Genomic DNA, 17708 nt, shown 5'->3' on the forward strand with positions numbered 1-17708 from the left:
CCTCTTTCATCGACCTTTGGAATTAGGGCTGCTCTGAGACTGATGTCATCACGCAACTCCCCCCAGAAGGCACTCCCCAGTGTTTCAGAACACATTGCTCAGATGAGGTGTTACCCTATGTTAGAAACTGGTTCAAAGTGACCAGTCCTTCAGGTTTGATCTCCTCCAAGTTACCCTATCCTCTGTAGCCGGATCAATCCGGGGAAGTCAAGAGACACTGACACCAAGGTAGTGAATCAAGAGAGTTCCACTTTATTGAGGATATATATATATATATATATATATATATATATATATATATATATATATATATATATATATGCTATATATGCTATATCTTATATATACTGCTATATTTTGCTGACATTCAGTAATCATTTTTGTATCTTACAGTAATATGTTAATGCCGCTGTTAAAAGGACATTCCAACACATCACTGTACAACGAATGCCAACCTAGTAAGGAGACCATCACAGAGGACCATGTTGTTGGACTTTGAGTTAAGGTTTTGTGATTACCTGGCAAGTGTGTTAAGTGAAGAGAGAGCCGGTTGTTCTGTTCATCACACTGCACAGCTCGGTGTGATGACTCAGTCAGCTGCATATGCCACGGAGATGAATGGTGAAAGGTTAATCGTTATTCGTTATTTTCATGCATGCAGCCTTTTCGTACAGCTCACGGGCACGGTTCCGTTCAGTCAGACTCCAGAGATCCGACTGACTACACCAACTACACAGCATAACCCATGAAACCTCCACTGCATGCAAGACTGGATAAATCCTGCATTTCCACATCGGTAATGGCTGTGTGCAACTCGGGCAATTACCATCCAACTAAAACTCAGCTAAAATCCCTTTGAAATCACGAATAATTTTCCTGAGTATGAACTCAGGCAGTATGTTGTCAGCACATTAACTATACAGAGTTCCTCTCACAGTGCCGGCCAGGTAATTTATATAACCGCACTGTGTCTGGAAATCAAAACCCTCCAGCAGGAAGAACTCCTGAACTTCTAATGTGCTGTGACTACCCACCGACCCTTGTGCATGAAGCATTTAAGAACGTGCAACAGGGCTGTACCATAGAAATCCAACACCAGGGATGTGCACATGCTTCACTGCGTGTCTAACTGAATGTCTGCTCACGGTATACTTCTCGGATCTGCTCCAAGTAGTTTGGCCATTTAGGTATTTCAGCATAGAGCCAACAGCTGCGGGTGACACGTAACACTCGCGCGTGGACCATGAACGTCTTGTGTCTAGCTTACGCTTTTTTCCGCGCTAGACTTCCGATTTGAGGCAAGGAGTCATTTAGCAGGCAAATCGAGTTTTACAAGGTATCGTTTTGATATTCTGTGTTGCAGTAATTATTTCCGCTTTGGGGCTGATCGTTATCCGAGCGTCCAGCCGTTTGATTATTGACTAATTGCAACATTGTGATCATAGTTCCTTTTAGCCGCTCGTGCATTCGGAGCACGCGCAAGGGCTGAGGTCACAGAGAAAAACATTTGACGCCAGAAAAATAACGCTGCTCCTGCAGACTTTCTCAGCTAATGGCCTGCGATTATGCTTTATGAATAAACACACACACACACGCACACTGTTCTGGGCCTATTAAAAAAAAAAAAAAAAAAAAAAAAAAAAAACAGCATTAGAATGTCGACTTCGAAGGATGCTTTTATGCAAATAACAACAAATCTTTGCCGATTCAGACTTGAGTAAAGAGTTTTATTAATACATCCCATTTTAATGCGCATATTACAGATAGAATAATAAACCAGATATAGAGCATTGTAGTCTTACAGACAGATTCTCCTCCGATTTTTAAATTCAAAAGTTTCTAGTTATTCCGCTATATGGTAAAAAGTGACTTGGAAGCACTATGACGCTCAGAGCCCGTGACCCTGTAGTGAAGGCGCACAATGACAAGCCTCGGAGTTCTGCGCGCCAGCCCACCAGTCAGCGGGTGCGTTTGCGCGTGGCGTGCCAGCTCGCACTCGCTGTTTAAGACACCGCTCGCTGTCGAAGCCCGCTGGGCCAGGAATGGTCCATAAAGCTCCAATCTGTTGTTTTTTTTCATATGGCATCAGCATGGCAGCATTAGGTTTTTACCGCAGGCCAGTTCTGGAGCCACGGGGGTGGCTTTCCTGTCTGCCCACACTGATCCAGGGCTGATCCAGAACCAGTTTCACCCATCCAGAACTTAATTTTATCCACTACAACAGTAAACTGGTCTGAGGTCAGTTTACCAGGATAACATTTATGGACATTTTTGGCTTGGGGGTTCATTACTGCTCTCGCCAGATAAAACAAGGCCATCTACGTATGTGTTCAATTTGAAGTTCTCTCACAACGCCCCAAACCTGTCTCCTGGGTGCTGACGGAGGTTATTTATCTGTGTACTCCAATAAAGCCGCAGTACAGTGTGTGTGTGTGGGGGGGGGGGGGGGGTATTTTGTCTAATAACTGGGGAATTTGTTGGAAAACCACCAAATCCAAAAGTCATCATAGAAAAAAAAAACAGAGCAGGGCAAAATGGAGGGTGGGGCTGAACACTGTTAGTGGGGCACTCTGGGAAAAATCTGTGATTTTCTGATGATTCTACATGAAATGGAATTGAGGGAAACATGGAACAAATTATCAGTGCTGAGATATGTTGTCTTCCCAAAGATACAAAGTTCAGTACTGGAACCATGAAATCCTGTGTGTGGGATTACGCTGAACACACACACACACACACAGAGAGAGAGAGAGAGAGAGAGAGAGAGAGAGAGAGAGAGAGAGAGAGAGAGAATTGCCAAGACACATACCTGCAGCACAACAGCAACCAAACAGATGAAACCAACAATAATAAAGTGCAGTGATGCGCCCACATGTAGAAAATCACCTAAGGGAGTTTATCCATCAAAAGCAGAAACAGTGGAAGAGGAAAGCATGAGCTGAGAAAGAGAGAGAGAGAGAGAGAGAGAGAGAGAGAGAGAGAGAGAGAGGGAGGGTTGAGATGATCCTTGGTCAAAAGAAAATTGAACCATACCCACTTGGGTATCACTATATCAGTGCACCAGCTCAATAATCCCCCCAGTCATCCACCATTCTGCACCACAGCAAGCCGAGTACGACACTCTCAGGTTCACTGGTTGACTCGCAGTCTCTGAACAGCAGGTCTCACTCAGCAGTACGTCTCGCTGACGTCTAGCTCACAAGCCCTGGTCCTCACACCACCCCACTCGCCTCTTTCTCATTTCTTTTTCCTCTCCCTTTATCAAGACATCGTGCGTAACCCCCGCCCTACCCAGCCTGGAGGATGTATGTATTACATTCTCATTAGCAACACAAAAGAGCTCTGATTTGGAGAGAGGGGCTCTGGGTAACTGTTCCTCTACAGCAAGCTTCTCAGCCTTAACAGTCCTTTCTTATGTCTTCCAAATATTAAAATACACTACAACAAAACAGCTGTTATTTGTATTGGGCTTACAGCAGAATCTTTAGGTTCTTTATGATCACACTGCTTTCCTACAGTCAACACACAGTGGCCTTTATGGTTCGTCCCAGCAGGTTTGCAGAGACCTGTATTTCCACACTGTCTCATGCTGGGTGGTGAGTTCTGGCCTTGGATCAGGTTTTGTTTTTCACAGTAAAACCTCTATGGATGTGGGGACTCTGATCCCAGGTCAGCATGTTTGTTTGGGTCTGCTCCTGAATATGGTCTGGATTTGCATTTTGGCCCTCTGTCACAGTATGTTTTAGATTGGAAGTAAATGTTTCTGAACTCAGGTCAGTTTCTGAAGATGTCTGACACTGTTTAGACTACAGCTTGAATGAGTAATGAACATGTTTAAACTCAGTGAAGTACCTGAATGAGAACAGGCATGCTTGATATTTCTCTCTATAAATCTTAGCAGGGGAGATGCATGCTGCTTGAATGTGTTTATACATACATATATATATATAAATTCTGACACTGAGCAGTATATCTTTTGTTTTCCTTTATGTTCAAAGACCCAGCACAGATTGTTTTCAGGAAATAAAATTTTTAGTTTTTATATGTTAGGTTATTTATAACTGTAAACTGTACACTATGTTAAGAAAAAAGAGCACTTAAATAATGTTATCTTCACTCTGACTCCATATAACCAAGTTCCTGCAGGCTCACTGTGTTAGAGGTGATGTGTAACAGCGTGGTCACTTACTGTGTCAGAGGTGATGTGTAACAGCGTGGTCACTTACTATGTCAGAGGTGATGTGTAACAACGTGGTCACTTACTGTGTTAAAGGTGATGTGTAACAGCGTGGTCACTTGCTGTGTCAGAGGTGATGTGTAACAGCGTGGTCACTTACTGTGTTAAAGGTGATGTGTAACAGCGTGGTAACTTACTGTGTCAGAGGTGATGTGTAACAGCGTGGTCACTTACTGTGTCAGAGGTGTTGTGTGACAGCATGGTCACTTACTGTGTTAAAGGTGATATGTAACAGCGTGGTCACTTGCTGTGTCAGTGGTGATGTGTAACAGCGTGGTCACTTACTGTGTTAAAGGTGATATGTAACAGCATGGTCACTTACTGTGTCAGAGGTGATGTGTAACAGTGCGGTCATTTACTGTGTTTACTGTGATGCTGAACTGCAGCCATAGCAACAAAGGGGAGAGAGAGAGAGAGAGATAGAAAGAGAGAGAGGGAGGGTTGAGATGATCCTTGGTCAAAGAGAGAGCACATAGTTCCACAAACTCTCAGCAGATATGTTTAAGCTATTTAGGCCTCTGACTTAACACACCTCTTGTCCACATACACACACACACACACACACACACACATACACACACACACACACACACACACACACACACACACACACACACACACACACATCTGCAAACTACGAGCAAGACCCCACAAAAAAAAAAAAACCTGACAGTGTATTTTTAAGGTTGTCATAAACATATCGGATAAACAGATTCTTTTATCAATAGGTTGTTTAGGTTACCATAGACACTGTAGTTTTCTGTAGAGAATAATATAAAAGAAGGAAAGGAAATGGCTCCCTATTTGATCAGTTCGCTCTGAATATGTTACGCAGCATAGTTTATACGCTGGATGTATTTTATATAGACACGCATGCAGGCACGCTCTCTCTCGCTCTCTCACTCTCTCTCAAACACACAGTATGTAAAATTGAACCACTAAATCCCACTCACCATGCCCTTGTGCAAACAGGTTATGAGGGTCGACTGGCACATAGTTTAACTCTAAAAACACACACTACTGCACACAGTCACCCTGACTGTGTGAGAAAGCGAGAGAGAGAGAGAGAGAGAGAGAGAGAGAGACAGAGATAAAGAGAGAGAGAGAGAGAGAGAGAGAGAGAGAGAGAGAGAGAGTCTCAGAGGCCTTGGCCAGATGGGGTGAACCAAATAAGGACAATTGAATTTACAGGCTGGGTGCCTGCACTATAGACAGAAAAGAGACCGAGAGATAGCGAGCGAGCGAGAGAGAGAGAGAGTCATGTATGTGTCAGAGAGAAAAATCTATCAATCTCATTCTCTCTCTCTCATATATATATATATATATATATAAGAGAAAGAAAGCGAGAGAAAGAAAGAAAACGAGATATAAAGAAGGAGAACAGGAGTGTGTAGCTGAGAAAGAGAAATAAAGTGTCATGGGAGGGACGTGGACAGAGAGACAGGTATGAAAAGCCTGAGACCTTGAGTCTGTGTGGGTGTGTGTGTGTGTGTGTGTGTGTGTGTGGATGTGTGTGTGTGTGTGTGTTTGGGGCAGCGTAGGATGGGGGGTATTGCAATCCCCTACCCCCCCCACCCCCACCCCCCAGCAGGAAACTGTATAGCAGTTTCCATCTCATCACCATGGCAACATGACATGTTGAATGAGGAGATTGTCGAAGCATTCTAGAATTAGTGGATCATCAGTGGATTAAAATCATTCTTTAAAAAAAAAAAAAACCATATGGCACTGCTTACATCACTCAGACGAACTCTAACTGGCCTGATTCATTACTGCCAAATAAAAAAAGGGTGCAACCCCCCCCATCAAGGAGCCCTGCATAAACAGCACAGCTGACGTGACACTTGTGCACACTGCGTATGATGGCATCTCGGCATCCAGATCAACGTGTGGGTGTGTGATGCTGCAGTAGGCAGGCGGAGGAAGGGGTGTGGCACAGTTCCTGTGGGCTTCGAGCTGGAGTCGAAGCCCTCGGGAGGGGCACAGGCGGAAATTCAAGGTGACTGCAAAACACAGGACTCGGGGAATTTTTTTTAATGCAAAATTCTCCTCAGGCTTGGATCGGGATTAGTGTGAGGTTCTTAATGCTGGCTCAAGTGTTTGTGTGTTAAAACTCTGGTCACCTGTGCTCAAGGGTGGGTAAGCATGTTGAGCCTGACCCCGAAGAGCCAAGGTCAGATGTCAAAGGTCACGGGCCACACTGCTATTCCTAATCAGCCAGCATGTTAGTAATAAGGTCAGCCGGACCGTTGTGCTGTAAACACACCTATACAAAGACTCAAAGCACCACTAACACACACCTGCCATGCAGAGGGTAAGCCATCTGAAAGACGGTTTTATAACTGCTTATAACTCATCATTATAATCCAGGGGGAGGAGAAGGCTGTGGGCACATTGTGACTGAGTGAAAGAAAGTCCTTGTCTTAAACGCTGTAGAGGCAAAGCAGCTGAAAGCCAATTGGCTGCGACAGTGTCCCCACCAGACCGAGCGCAAGGGAGCATGTCTGGGCATGTCACAGCACCTCCAGCATCCTGGCACCTCCCCAGCAGCAGCGGAGGCCAGTTGGGCCGGATCCGCTCCCACCCCTCCCAGTACCACACCGCCCCTCCCACCACTCCCTCCCACTACCACACAGCCCCTCCTACCACCACCACCGCCCCTCCCACTACCACACAGCCCCTCCTACCACCACCACCGCCCCACCCACCACCACACCGCCCCTCCCACTACCACACAGCCCCTCCCACCACTCCCTCCCACTACCACACAGCCCCACCAACCACCACACCGCCCCTCCCACTACCACACAGCCCCACCCACCACCACACCGCCCCTCCCACTATCACACCACCCCTCTCTCCCCTCCGGTCTCAGTCATTTTTGTTTCTACCCAGCAGCCTGCCTGTATTCCACACCAACACAAGCAGGTTTTCAGCCACTGATGTGTTTACATCTTCCTCTCAGTGTGACGCCCAGTCTGAGTGGTCTGACACGGGGCTGCTGCTCTCATTTCCCTCACATTTTCCCTGTCTCATAACAGACATTTTAGGAAAACAGTGGTTCCTCCACTGAAAACACTGCCTTCGAGGTCACGATCACTCAGTGGAAACTCAGGAGCAAAACATTCCACTGTAGAACCTGAGCCAAATTTCACCAAAATGTGTTTGTTTGATTAACAGCCCAAACAAAAATGCTCCAGTGGGAAGTAGAAAAGCAACGGATAAATCTCTCATTGTAAGGAGGTATTACTGAGCAATGGTTTTGGTTTTGAAATTTGTCTAAAACTGGGGAATTCATTGGAAAACAACAATACCCTAAAGGTACAATAGAAGTAAAAAAAAAACAAAAAAAACAATTAGAATCAAATACACTTTTTTTTGCTAGTCTGTGTCAGAAGCAGGACTTTTGTATGAGAACTGTGGAACATTTACAGTATGTGTATGGGACTGTTTGGGATTCCTGTGTGCAAAGTGAACCTAAAATATGTAACGTAAGGTGAGGCTGTGTAAACATGAGAGTTCAGTAGTGCAAGCTGTGTGAGGAGCTTCAGTAGTGATGACAGTTCAGTAGTGCAGGCTGTGTGAAACACAATAGCAGTAATTATTAATTATTAATAATTCAGTGTTTTTTTTCCACCTGGACAGCAGTGTCTCTGCAGGACGGTGGTCCCGCAGAGATATGGCAGTGAGAAAGAATCTGTTAAGGTGGTTTTGTTTTGAGTTCCTTATAGTGTTTTCAGGGGAGGGGTGTCTTTGGTGTCAAGTGTCTCGGTAATTGCACTGTACAATACATGTGCTTTCTTTGTGACAGAAGTGATGTTTTCATCCAAGCCGAGAGTGCCAGAGGTGGTAATGGCTGGGAATCTGCAGCACGCCAGCACCCTGACAGCAGCGCCCGCGACCAGTAATGGAGTGGGGAGAGGAGGAAGCCACGCGGCGTGTCCTGTGTTTTGTGCGGAACGCTAGAGAACCAGAAGTCTGGCACACAAGCATCATGAGCCTCTGAGGTCCATATTTACAGCATCTGTTTCCCCTGCACACAAACCGAGAGGGTTCAAGGTGAGAGGCAGTAACAGTACTTAGGGGTACGAGAATCAGGCAGACAGATGTCTTTATTACCCTTGAAAGTGTAACAGGTTTGTAGTCACACAGGATGTTGTATCCTTTTTTAGTGACAGGAACAATTGGAACAATAAATGAGTGTTGCTTTAATTCCCTTTTATTTAGGATCGGTAACACGGCGGTCAGGAAATTTGTGTTCATGCAAGCAAACAACCTCAACGGCTCATTAGCAGATATAAATATGAAGAGCAGTCTGAGGGTGAAAACAAGCTCAGACCATTTCTAGATGACAAGAATTGCTTTTGGATAGTGTTAATCAGTTATATATGTGACTGGTCTATGCTCATTATAGTGACTCAAGTACCTTACAGTGGTTAAGGTACTTGACTTGTAACTGGAAGGTTGCTGGTTAAAGCCCCACCACTGCCAAGTTGCCACTGCTGGGCCCTTGTGCAAGGCTCTTAACCCTCAATTGCTCAAGTTGTACTCACTCATAATTGTAAGTTGCTTTGGATAAAAGCGTCAGGTAAACGTATAGTTGGAATAGTTGATTACTCTAGGCTTAGAGCACCCTCTAGTGGATTTATTGGGAAATACCTATTATCCTGCTCTCCCTCCCTTTTTGCTAGGTGTAGAACCCAAACTCAAATCATTTTAAAGCCCCTTCAACTTGTATTGTACTCCTAAGCTGATAGCATTTGTAATTTAACTCATTTTCATTCAGGGTGTCTCAGCTATTACAAGTTAACACACTGCTAGCAGTACGGTGTGGAAGTAGAAAATGTTTAACAGCTGGAAAGTGCTCTGTGCTATGCGGGCTTTCCCCAGCTCTCTAAAGGAGAAGTAGTAAATGTGAAAAGGGGAGTCTTAATTTAACTGAACTTGTTTATGTTTCTATTTTCAGATTTTCCACGAACAAAATGTTTCTCCTTCAGTCAACCAGATCAGTCAGTCAGCACACCCTTCTACATGATCACTCATCTTCCTCACCTCACATAATGTCTGGGTGGAGGGCAAGTAGCCAGTGACCTCGATATCAGAGTGTGTAGCAGCATAATGCAAGTCTCTGCAAAGCCCCTGTGCAAGTTCACAAGCGTGTAACCACCACTTTGTGATGGCAACGTCAGTGTAATTACAATCCTGTTCTGAATGCGCTGCATCTGGGCTAAGCCGCATGGTTCCGTAGCTCTGTGCTCAACTGAGTAGGTCTAAGTTCAGTTCTTCAATGGCAGGATAGGGGCCTCCCGCTGAAACCAGTCCTGGCACAGTCAGGGTTCAGACCTGTACCGACCTCAGGCTTGGAAGAAGAATTGAAAGGTCAGGGAAGAGTGACAAGTCCACCTGATTGCACACGTGAAAGGCAATCTACAGGAACCATGGCCCAAACCACATGATCATATTTAATACACACTCACCTCTAGGAGGCACAACTCTGAAAAACGTGGAACAACTGTAGTTTTTATGTCACCTCCAACAGTCAGTGAAAGAACATTTTACTTTATTGTAATCTTACTAAAATAATCTTTCATCTACATGATCTGAAAACTTCCATTTCCCAAATTTTCACAAAGTACTCAAGCTGTCCGTTTGATTTTAGCTGTCTGGGCCTTATTCCTTAGAGTGACACACATTGATAGATTGGAATCCATCAGTAATGTTACTGCAACCATAATCTTGGCTTTGATTAATTTATCTTTTGCATGTGTATTCCCATGGATCAGCCCAGTCAAGCTTCAGATGTTCCAGTCTCTGTGGGAGAGGAGGATGTCAGTCCCTATTGGACAACAGTTACATATTTTTAATATTTGGCTAAATGATCTAATCAATGGCTAAGTAATCTCTTTTAATGAAATCCCTGCAGGATTATAATCAGGGTCTTCTATGAAAGAGGAAGCAACAGAACATACACCTTATGGAGATTTGCCAAAATAAAACTCCTTCAAATGATGCAGACTAGGTGAGGTTATTACAGATATGCAAACCACATGGGGGAGGAGATGGGTGGGTATAGCAGTGGCAGTCATGCACTTGAGAGCGTTTGAATACTACCAGACTGTGAAAAAGACTGCTTGTAATTTCATGCTCTGCTGACTAGTGGAAAATTGGTCTATTGACAGTGACTCCCCTAATGTTATTTTCACAATGGGTCCATACTCACTTTTGGACACAAGATTAAAACTGCTGTAATCGATGCTAGTTGTAAAATTACAACACACGTGGTCATTGACGGCCAGTTTTCAACCTGCCTTGCTGTGTGTCCATTTAAAATGATTGATTGACAGGCAGGGAGGACCTCCTCGTGTACAGACATTTCCCGATTGATTAATATAGCCTGACAATGTTCAGATGTTAAATTGCACATTACAGAGCCCAGAATTAAAGAAACGCTTACAGTATATTTAAGATGGAAGACCCACATTCTCATGTTAAAGCCATGCTCTAATTTTCAATATAAATATTTTTTATTAAGATGGCTGTTATAGAGAATCTTATTCTAACAGTTGCCAGACTAAAATAATAGTTCTGTGATATAAAGGCATGAGCCATATACTTGCCTCTGGTATAAATCTGAACACCCTGTGTGCATAATCTTTAGCAAACTCCATCTTTCAGTGCTTGTCTGACTTCAACAACCCTATACGCATCTGAAATAGCAACGCGCGATAAATATTCATTATTTGATAATTAGCTATTTTTTATTTTCTGATCCACTGCCAAAGACTTTATAGTCAAATGCAGATTTGTGAACAGGCCCAACATGCGCCGTGTCCTCGACGGGACGAGAGCAGCCTTTTACGCCGGGTGGGGTACCGCACTTTTTCCACGTCTGGAAGTGAACCGTGAATTCACAGAACCTACGGGACCGTGGGGAACACTGGAGAAGACCAGCAACCCGCGCTGCTCCAAGTGGTCTCCCCAGATCGCCCATAGCGACGGGTCTGGGCCACTGCATCTTGAAGTATAGTGCAGAATCAAAAACGATTAAGGAAAATGTTATTTTAACAGGCTTAGACCTGTTACTACAGCCTAGTGTACTAAAGTGTGAATAAGTTAATCGCCTCTAACAAAATACGCCTCTAACCTTTATATTAGTTTAATGCAAAAATTAGGACAAGCTATAAAGTTTGCGTGCCCTGAATACGGGACGACTTTGCGTGACTTTTCCTCGTCTCTAAAAAATGCATTACATCAAAACGTGCTTGTTTAAGACCTTTGACTGAATTCAGACCAAGAGACGCGTCACGAGAAAGGGGGGGTGTGCTGTTATATAGGAAACATTAGATGGCGGTGTTTCTCTGTTATAAAGCTGCGTACATTTCCAGTATTTGGCCGATGCCCTTATATAGAGCGACTTAGATTCTACAAAGCATATACACTTATGTGCAAAATAATATTAGTCTAACATCACTAATGTATTTAATTACTGATTTTGGCAGAAAAGATAATACAACATGGGAAAAAATTCATGACTAGGTGTAGCAGAGTAATGGGCAACCAACAGTCATGACATGCACGCTGCTAATTGGGTGTAATTGACTCATTTAATGAAAGGGGTGTGTTCAAATTAATAATAGTGTGGAGTTCAATTAGTGAGGTCATTCATTCTATGACGAAACAGGTGTCAATTATGGCCCTTATTTAAAGAAGGAGGGCAGCAAATGTTGTGCCTGCTGGTTTTAGCTCTTGCTCAGTGAGTAAAATGGGTCATTCCAGACATTGTACCGAAGGAGAAAGAACTTTGATCAAGAAGTTGATTGGAGAGGGGAAAATGTATAAAGAAGTGCAGAAAATAACTGGCTGCTAAAATGATCTCAAATGCTTTAAAATGGCGAACAAAACCCAAGACACGTGGTAGGAAAAGAAATACAACCATCCGCGTAGATCATAGAATAACGAGAATGGCAAAGAAGCATCCAATGATCAGCTCCAGGGAAATCAAAGATCTTCAGTTACCTGTGAATACTGCAACAATCAGAAGACGCCTATGTGAAGCCAAACTATTTGCAAGAAACCCTTGTAAAGTACCATTGCTGAAAAAAAAAGACGTTGAAAAGGTTAGTTTGCCAAAGAACACATTGACTGGCCTAAAGAGAAGTGGCGCAACATTCTACGGACAGATGAGAGCAAGATTGTTGTTATTGGGTCTAAAGGCCACAGACGGTTTGTGAGATGACCCATGAACACTGAATTCAAGCCACAGTACACTGTGAAGACTAAAATATGGAGGTGCAAGCATAATGGTTTGGGGATGTTTCTCATACTTTGGAGTCTGACATATTTATCGCATACCAGGTGCCATGGACCAGTTTGAATATATACAAATACCGGAAGAGGTCATGTTGCCTTATGCTGAAGAAGAAGAAATGCCCTTGATATGGGTGTTTCAGCAGGACAACAACCCCAAACACACCAGCAAGCGAACATCATCCTGGTTCCAGACCAACAAGATTGATGCTATGAAGTGGCCAGCCCAATCCCCAGACCTCAATCTGACTGAGAATTTGTGGAGTGACATCAAAAATGCTGTTTTTGATGCAAAACCCAAGAATGCAGAAGAACTGTGGAATGTAGTCCAGTCATCTTGGGCTGGAATATCTGTTTGCAGGTGTCAGATGTTAGTTGACTCCATGCCACACAGCTCTAAAGCAGTTATCAGAGATAAAGGTTATACAACTAAATATTAGTTCACTGAGCAACAGAAAAGCTAAATCTGTAAATAACGAGTTTATACTGTAAATATTTGAGTTTTGTAAATTAAAATAGATGCTATTTTTTTAGAACAAATTACTTTTTTCTTCATTTTCAGTTTAAAATTTTATATTTCGTTCATGTTTTCATTTGGAATTGAATGTGTGGTGCTTCCAGTGCCTTTGTGTGTATGCAAATAAATGCTGTTATGAGGATTGAGCTTTTTCTTCAGTTGTTTTAAACACACTGCTATTATACATGACTGTATGTATCATAGTCCAGAGAGATAATGTGAGAACAAACAGGTCAGAGCGAAGAATAGTATCAGGCTAAAGCAAATTACTCAACTGCTGTATTCCCTTCGCTGGTTTCCTGTAGCTGCTTGTATCAGACCTAAAACCCTGATGATCATCTATAAAGCCAAGGAAGGGCCAGCCCCACTAACACAGTGATGAGCGGCAAAGTCTGATCCATGCCTTAAGCACATCGAGCTTCAATTACACATCAGCTTGAAACACTATCCTTGCATGCTCATGGAAGATGAGTACCAAGCCACTTTAGCTGCTCCCAGAACTTCCACTGGCTGGTCAAACAGCTGTTTCTCGCCGTCTTCAAGCACAGACTGAAAACTCATCTATTTCTGTAGTATTTAACCAACCACTAATCCCACACTTATCATGTTACCTTGAAATATCCTGAACTGCAGCACATTTTTTCCATCCTGGGTATGATTGCTTATGGTTATTTTGAACCGTGCTTATATATTGTTGGCATGATTTCTTTCTAGGTATCAGCATTGACTCCTGTGTCTAGCAATATCATCTAGTCCAATATCTGGACTGGAATATGGTACTGGGCAGGATGAATTCTCTTAGTAGATGACAAAGCACTTTTGTAAGTCACTCTAGACAGGGCTGTTTTATTTTATTTTATTTTTTTGTACCTGTGGTGTAAGCATAATGAGCATGTCCCAGAGACTGTGTACAGCTTCATTCAATACTGACCAACTGTATCCTTTGACAGCTCACACTGTTTGGTGTAAACATTTATTGGTTTCAAATGTGAAATAAAAAACATCTTCCAGCCTCTCATATTCCACAAACTTTGCAACCAACAAAAAAAGGGAGGAGAAGGGGTTGAGGTATGAAACTTTTTCTTTAACCTATATTTAACAGTTGTGGGGGGTGGGGGGGGTGGATAGGAAAAGTGGTGGCTGGAGTGAAAATAAAAATAATAATTTAAAACAAAAAACAAAACAAAAACAAAAAAACACCCACAAACACAAACACCATCGTCATCTTATAAATAAAGTTAAAACACCAAACCAGTCTGAACCACTATCAGTTTCCGTTTGTGCCTGAACACAGATGACATTCAAGTGAAAAAAATCAATTATGCATTAACAGATGATACCAATCATCACGCCATTTTTTATTTTGTTTTCTGAATGGCATCTGTCGTGTTCTGCGAGAGCGTGAGTGCAGCGAGGGCTGAAGGCACGGAGAGTGGAAGCTGCCCCAGCACGCTCGCTTGGCCCGTGCTGGGGAGCAGCAGACAGGAGGGACGCGCAGACCACTAGGGCGCCTCTTACCGGAGCTGGAGCACAAAGCTTCTGTTTTGCAGTACAAAACTAGGATGGCCAGTCACCATGCTGCCTTTGCAGTAAAGCATCTCAGAGTCTATAGAAAACTGCAAAAAAAAAAATTTCTTTTTTTTTTTTGTTTTGTTTTTTGGTTTCATTAAATAACATTTTGAGGTGGATTACAACGTCCATTTCAAGCTGTTAGAACACCATTCTTTTTCCCCCCCATTCACCAACCCCCCCCCCCTCCTATTTTAACAAACCCAAGTAACAGGCCCTGCAGTATGAAACCCATTCAAGTGGTGCAAAAATAAAATGTAAAAAAAAAAACAAAAAAACAACAACCCAAAAAACCCCCAAAAAAACCTAGTATGTGAGGATGGCAGGAAGTGAGGTTGAGGCAATGGTTGTGTTTGGATGGGGAGTGTGAGGGAGTGTGGCCTCACTGAGAGCTGGCTCTCTCTAGCGTGTGGGCCTCGTCATGTCTCCTGCTGGACTTCAGTCTGAATGCAGTGATGGAGGTGTTCAGTTTGACTAAGGCGCTCTGCGCTTCGTACTTTGAGGGGAACATGGCCAGGATGGTGTAGGTGGAGGCCAGGTCACGGGTCTGAGCCTCCGCTGTCTCTTTATTGGTGGTGTCCAGGCGTTGAGAGGAACGGGTCTCTGGCAGCCATTTTATGAATGCTCCTGCCTTACCCAGCTCCCCCAGCAAAGAGTCCGCCTCTGAACGACTGATCCCAGCGGGAAGGTCCGTCACCTCCAACACACGACTGCTCACTGTGCAGACAGTGAGCAGTCGTGCAGACACAGGTCCACCCACCCACCCACACACGCACACACACACGAACACACGAACACACACACACAGAAACAGAACTTATTAACATCTCTGTACTAATGATTAAGAAATAAATAATAACTTTACACCGAGTTTACATTTATTTTTGTATTAAGCAATTGATTTTGAAAGTATGGACTGAATGTGTTATGTACCAGTATACATACTCAGGAACAGACTGTAAATTTACTTGGAATTATTGAGGTTATTGATTGTTATAAAGAACTTCAGTGTCTGGCAGAAACTGGGAGCATTTAATCCAGAGAGCTGTCTGGATTGGTTTTCCTGTTCTTGTATGATGGTTGGAGCATTCTGGGTGGCTGGGTGTTTCCTTCAGTTCATTCTGGTAGTGGGTGGGCTTTGAATGGCAGCTTACACTGCTGGGTTTGGGAGCACTTCAGTTGTTTTCAGTTTCCTATCATAGTGTTGTACAGTGCTGCGGTAGCTTGTAGTTGTGCTTTGTGCACTGCGGTGAACACAGAAATTAATTTAGATGTCCACACCACCAATAAATCAGAAGCTTATAGAACTTTGCAGTTCAAACATGCTAGTAATAGAGCTCTCAGGTTGGATCCCAGCGAGCATAAACACTGACATACTGATAAATGAGTGAATCTGTCACCAGAAGAGTCTGCCCAGTACTGTGACTGTAGAAGTAAACGTGTGTTGTGTGTAATGGAACTAGATTACCTATCTCTCCTGTATTCATGTCCGTTGACAGCGATTTCTTTGTAGGTCTTCGTCCACGGGCCCCATGCCGCATGCCCAGCGGAGCCTGGAAAAGGGGCAAGAGGAGGGGGATACGGGGGGGGTTACAAGAGGGAGAGAACTCGTGAGTGGTTGTAAACATGTTTATGAAATCTGTGGATCAGAGGTCAGATGGGAGTTGGGGTTGGGAGTGTGTGCGCGCACGTGTTTTTAACCTGGTGGTGATTAACCATGTTGGAGCTGTGCATTAGTGGAGGTCTGATTGGAGGGTTGTACTGAAGAGGCTGTCCTAGCAAAGGATACCTGCCATCACCTGCACACCAAACAAAAAGTCCAGCATGTAGCAGTGATAAAGACACACATGCAGGCACACGCACACAAACCCACACACAGACATGCACGTGCACACACACAATACAAAGTGTTCACCTGGGATGAAGGGTCGAGAAAACTGAGGCATTATGGGAAGTTGGCCAAGGCCAGGATGGATTCCCTTTAGATTAGCCAGATGTGCCGCAGTAGGAGAGTGGGCGGGGGAAGGGGAGGGGCTAGACTGCTGTGGACTTCGCTGGAGGAAGGAAAAGAGGAGGGGCTTGTTGCTGACTGAAACCTTAAAACATGTCTGTCATTAACAGTTGCAGGCTATAGTCTGGATCTGAGAATTTTTTTGAAACTATAGTGAATTTAAATGCACTTTTCACTCCACAAAAGAGCAAAAAACAGCCCTGCCTGTCACTCATCTACACAGCAGCCCAAACCCATAAATAGATGTCCATACTGTCAGGCCACCTGAGCAATGGAGGAGGGGCCAAGATGTCATACCTGCGAAGTGTCTAGGGGGCGGAGCTCAGGTGCTTTGGGCCCGTGGTGCTGCAGCTGGTCAAGGCTGTAGTATTTGTTCTGCTTCCATTGGGCGGGTGATGGTTGCTGGCTGGGTGGCATGCTCAGCTGCATCATCAGCACACTGCCATTAGGGGGTGGCGGAGGCACACCTGGAGAGGACAGAATGGGCACTTGCATGGAAAAGAGGAAAAGGCTAAAATTACAGTTTCATTTATTAGACTATCCCATCTGACACTTCAAAATAACATTCACTTTCAAATAAAAGTTACTGTTTTTCTCATAATAAATCACCAAAAAATCAGGAGTGTAAACCAGTGCAAGACTTGCTAATCATGCCTCTTTTTTACTTCACATTCATTAAAAACCAAGCAGGGTGAACACAGAAAGTAACTGATCAGTGACCAATTAAACTCCGCACCATCATTTAAATGTATTAAAATAGCCTATTAAAAAACAGAAAAGGTGTAGTCTGACAGAATTTAATTAGACACCATTAACCTATAAAAGCCACAAACCATTATACTGAATCAATGGGTAATTAAATGTAATATTTGCAAAGCAAACGCAATGGTGACACATTCATTATTTATTGGCAAGAAAGGAGAGACTTGGTGTCTGAAGTGTGTGAACACACCCACCCACCCACCCGGTCATCTACAAGGACACGACATCACTGCTGCCCAATTAAAGCTATACTTGAACAAAGCCGACGCATGAGTGTGTGTGTGTCTGTGTCTGTCTGTCTGTCT

At 43.7% G+C, this 17708-nt stretch overlaps 1 protein-coding gene across 18 annotated transcripts in view; it reads right to left on the reverse strand.

Moving 5' to 3' along the window:
* Window positions 1–14000: 14000 nt before the first annotated feature.
* Window positions 14001–17708, reverse strand: part of r3hdm1 (R3H domain containing 1) — a 42919-nt gene continuing 39211 nt past the window's right edge. For 16 of the 18 annotated variants that reach the window (XM_027016615.3, XM_027016613.3, XM_027016618.3 and 13 more), the window contains 5 exons: window positions 16939–17108; window positions 16546–16684; window positions 16332–16429; window positions 16099–16183; window positions 14001–15347 (listed from right to left, as the gene is read on the reverse strand). In XM_027016615.3, the coding sequence (XP_026872416.2) occupies window positions 15013–15347; window positions 16099–16183; window positions 16332–16429; window positions 16546–16684; window positions 16939–17108 (827 nt within the window). In that variant the 3' untranslated portion in view covers window positions 14001–15012. Of the gene's footprint in view, window positions 15875–16098; window positions 16184–16331; window positions 16430–16545; window positions 16685–16938; window positions 17109–17708 lie in introns of all 18 variants that reach the window. The other 2 variants (XM_027016620.3, XM_027016619.3) reach the window with 2 other exon arrangements.

Source organism: Electrophorus electricus, chromosome 23 (genome assembly GCF_041902795.1).
Source record: "Electrophorus electricus isolate QZ-2024a chromosome 23, ASM4190279v1, whole genome shotgun sequence".
Classification (NCBI taxonomy): Eukaryota; Metazoa; Chordata; class Actinopteri; order Gymnotiformes; family Gymnotidae; genus Electrophorus; species Electrophorus electricus.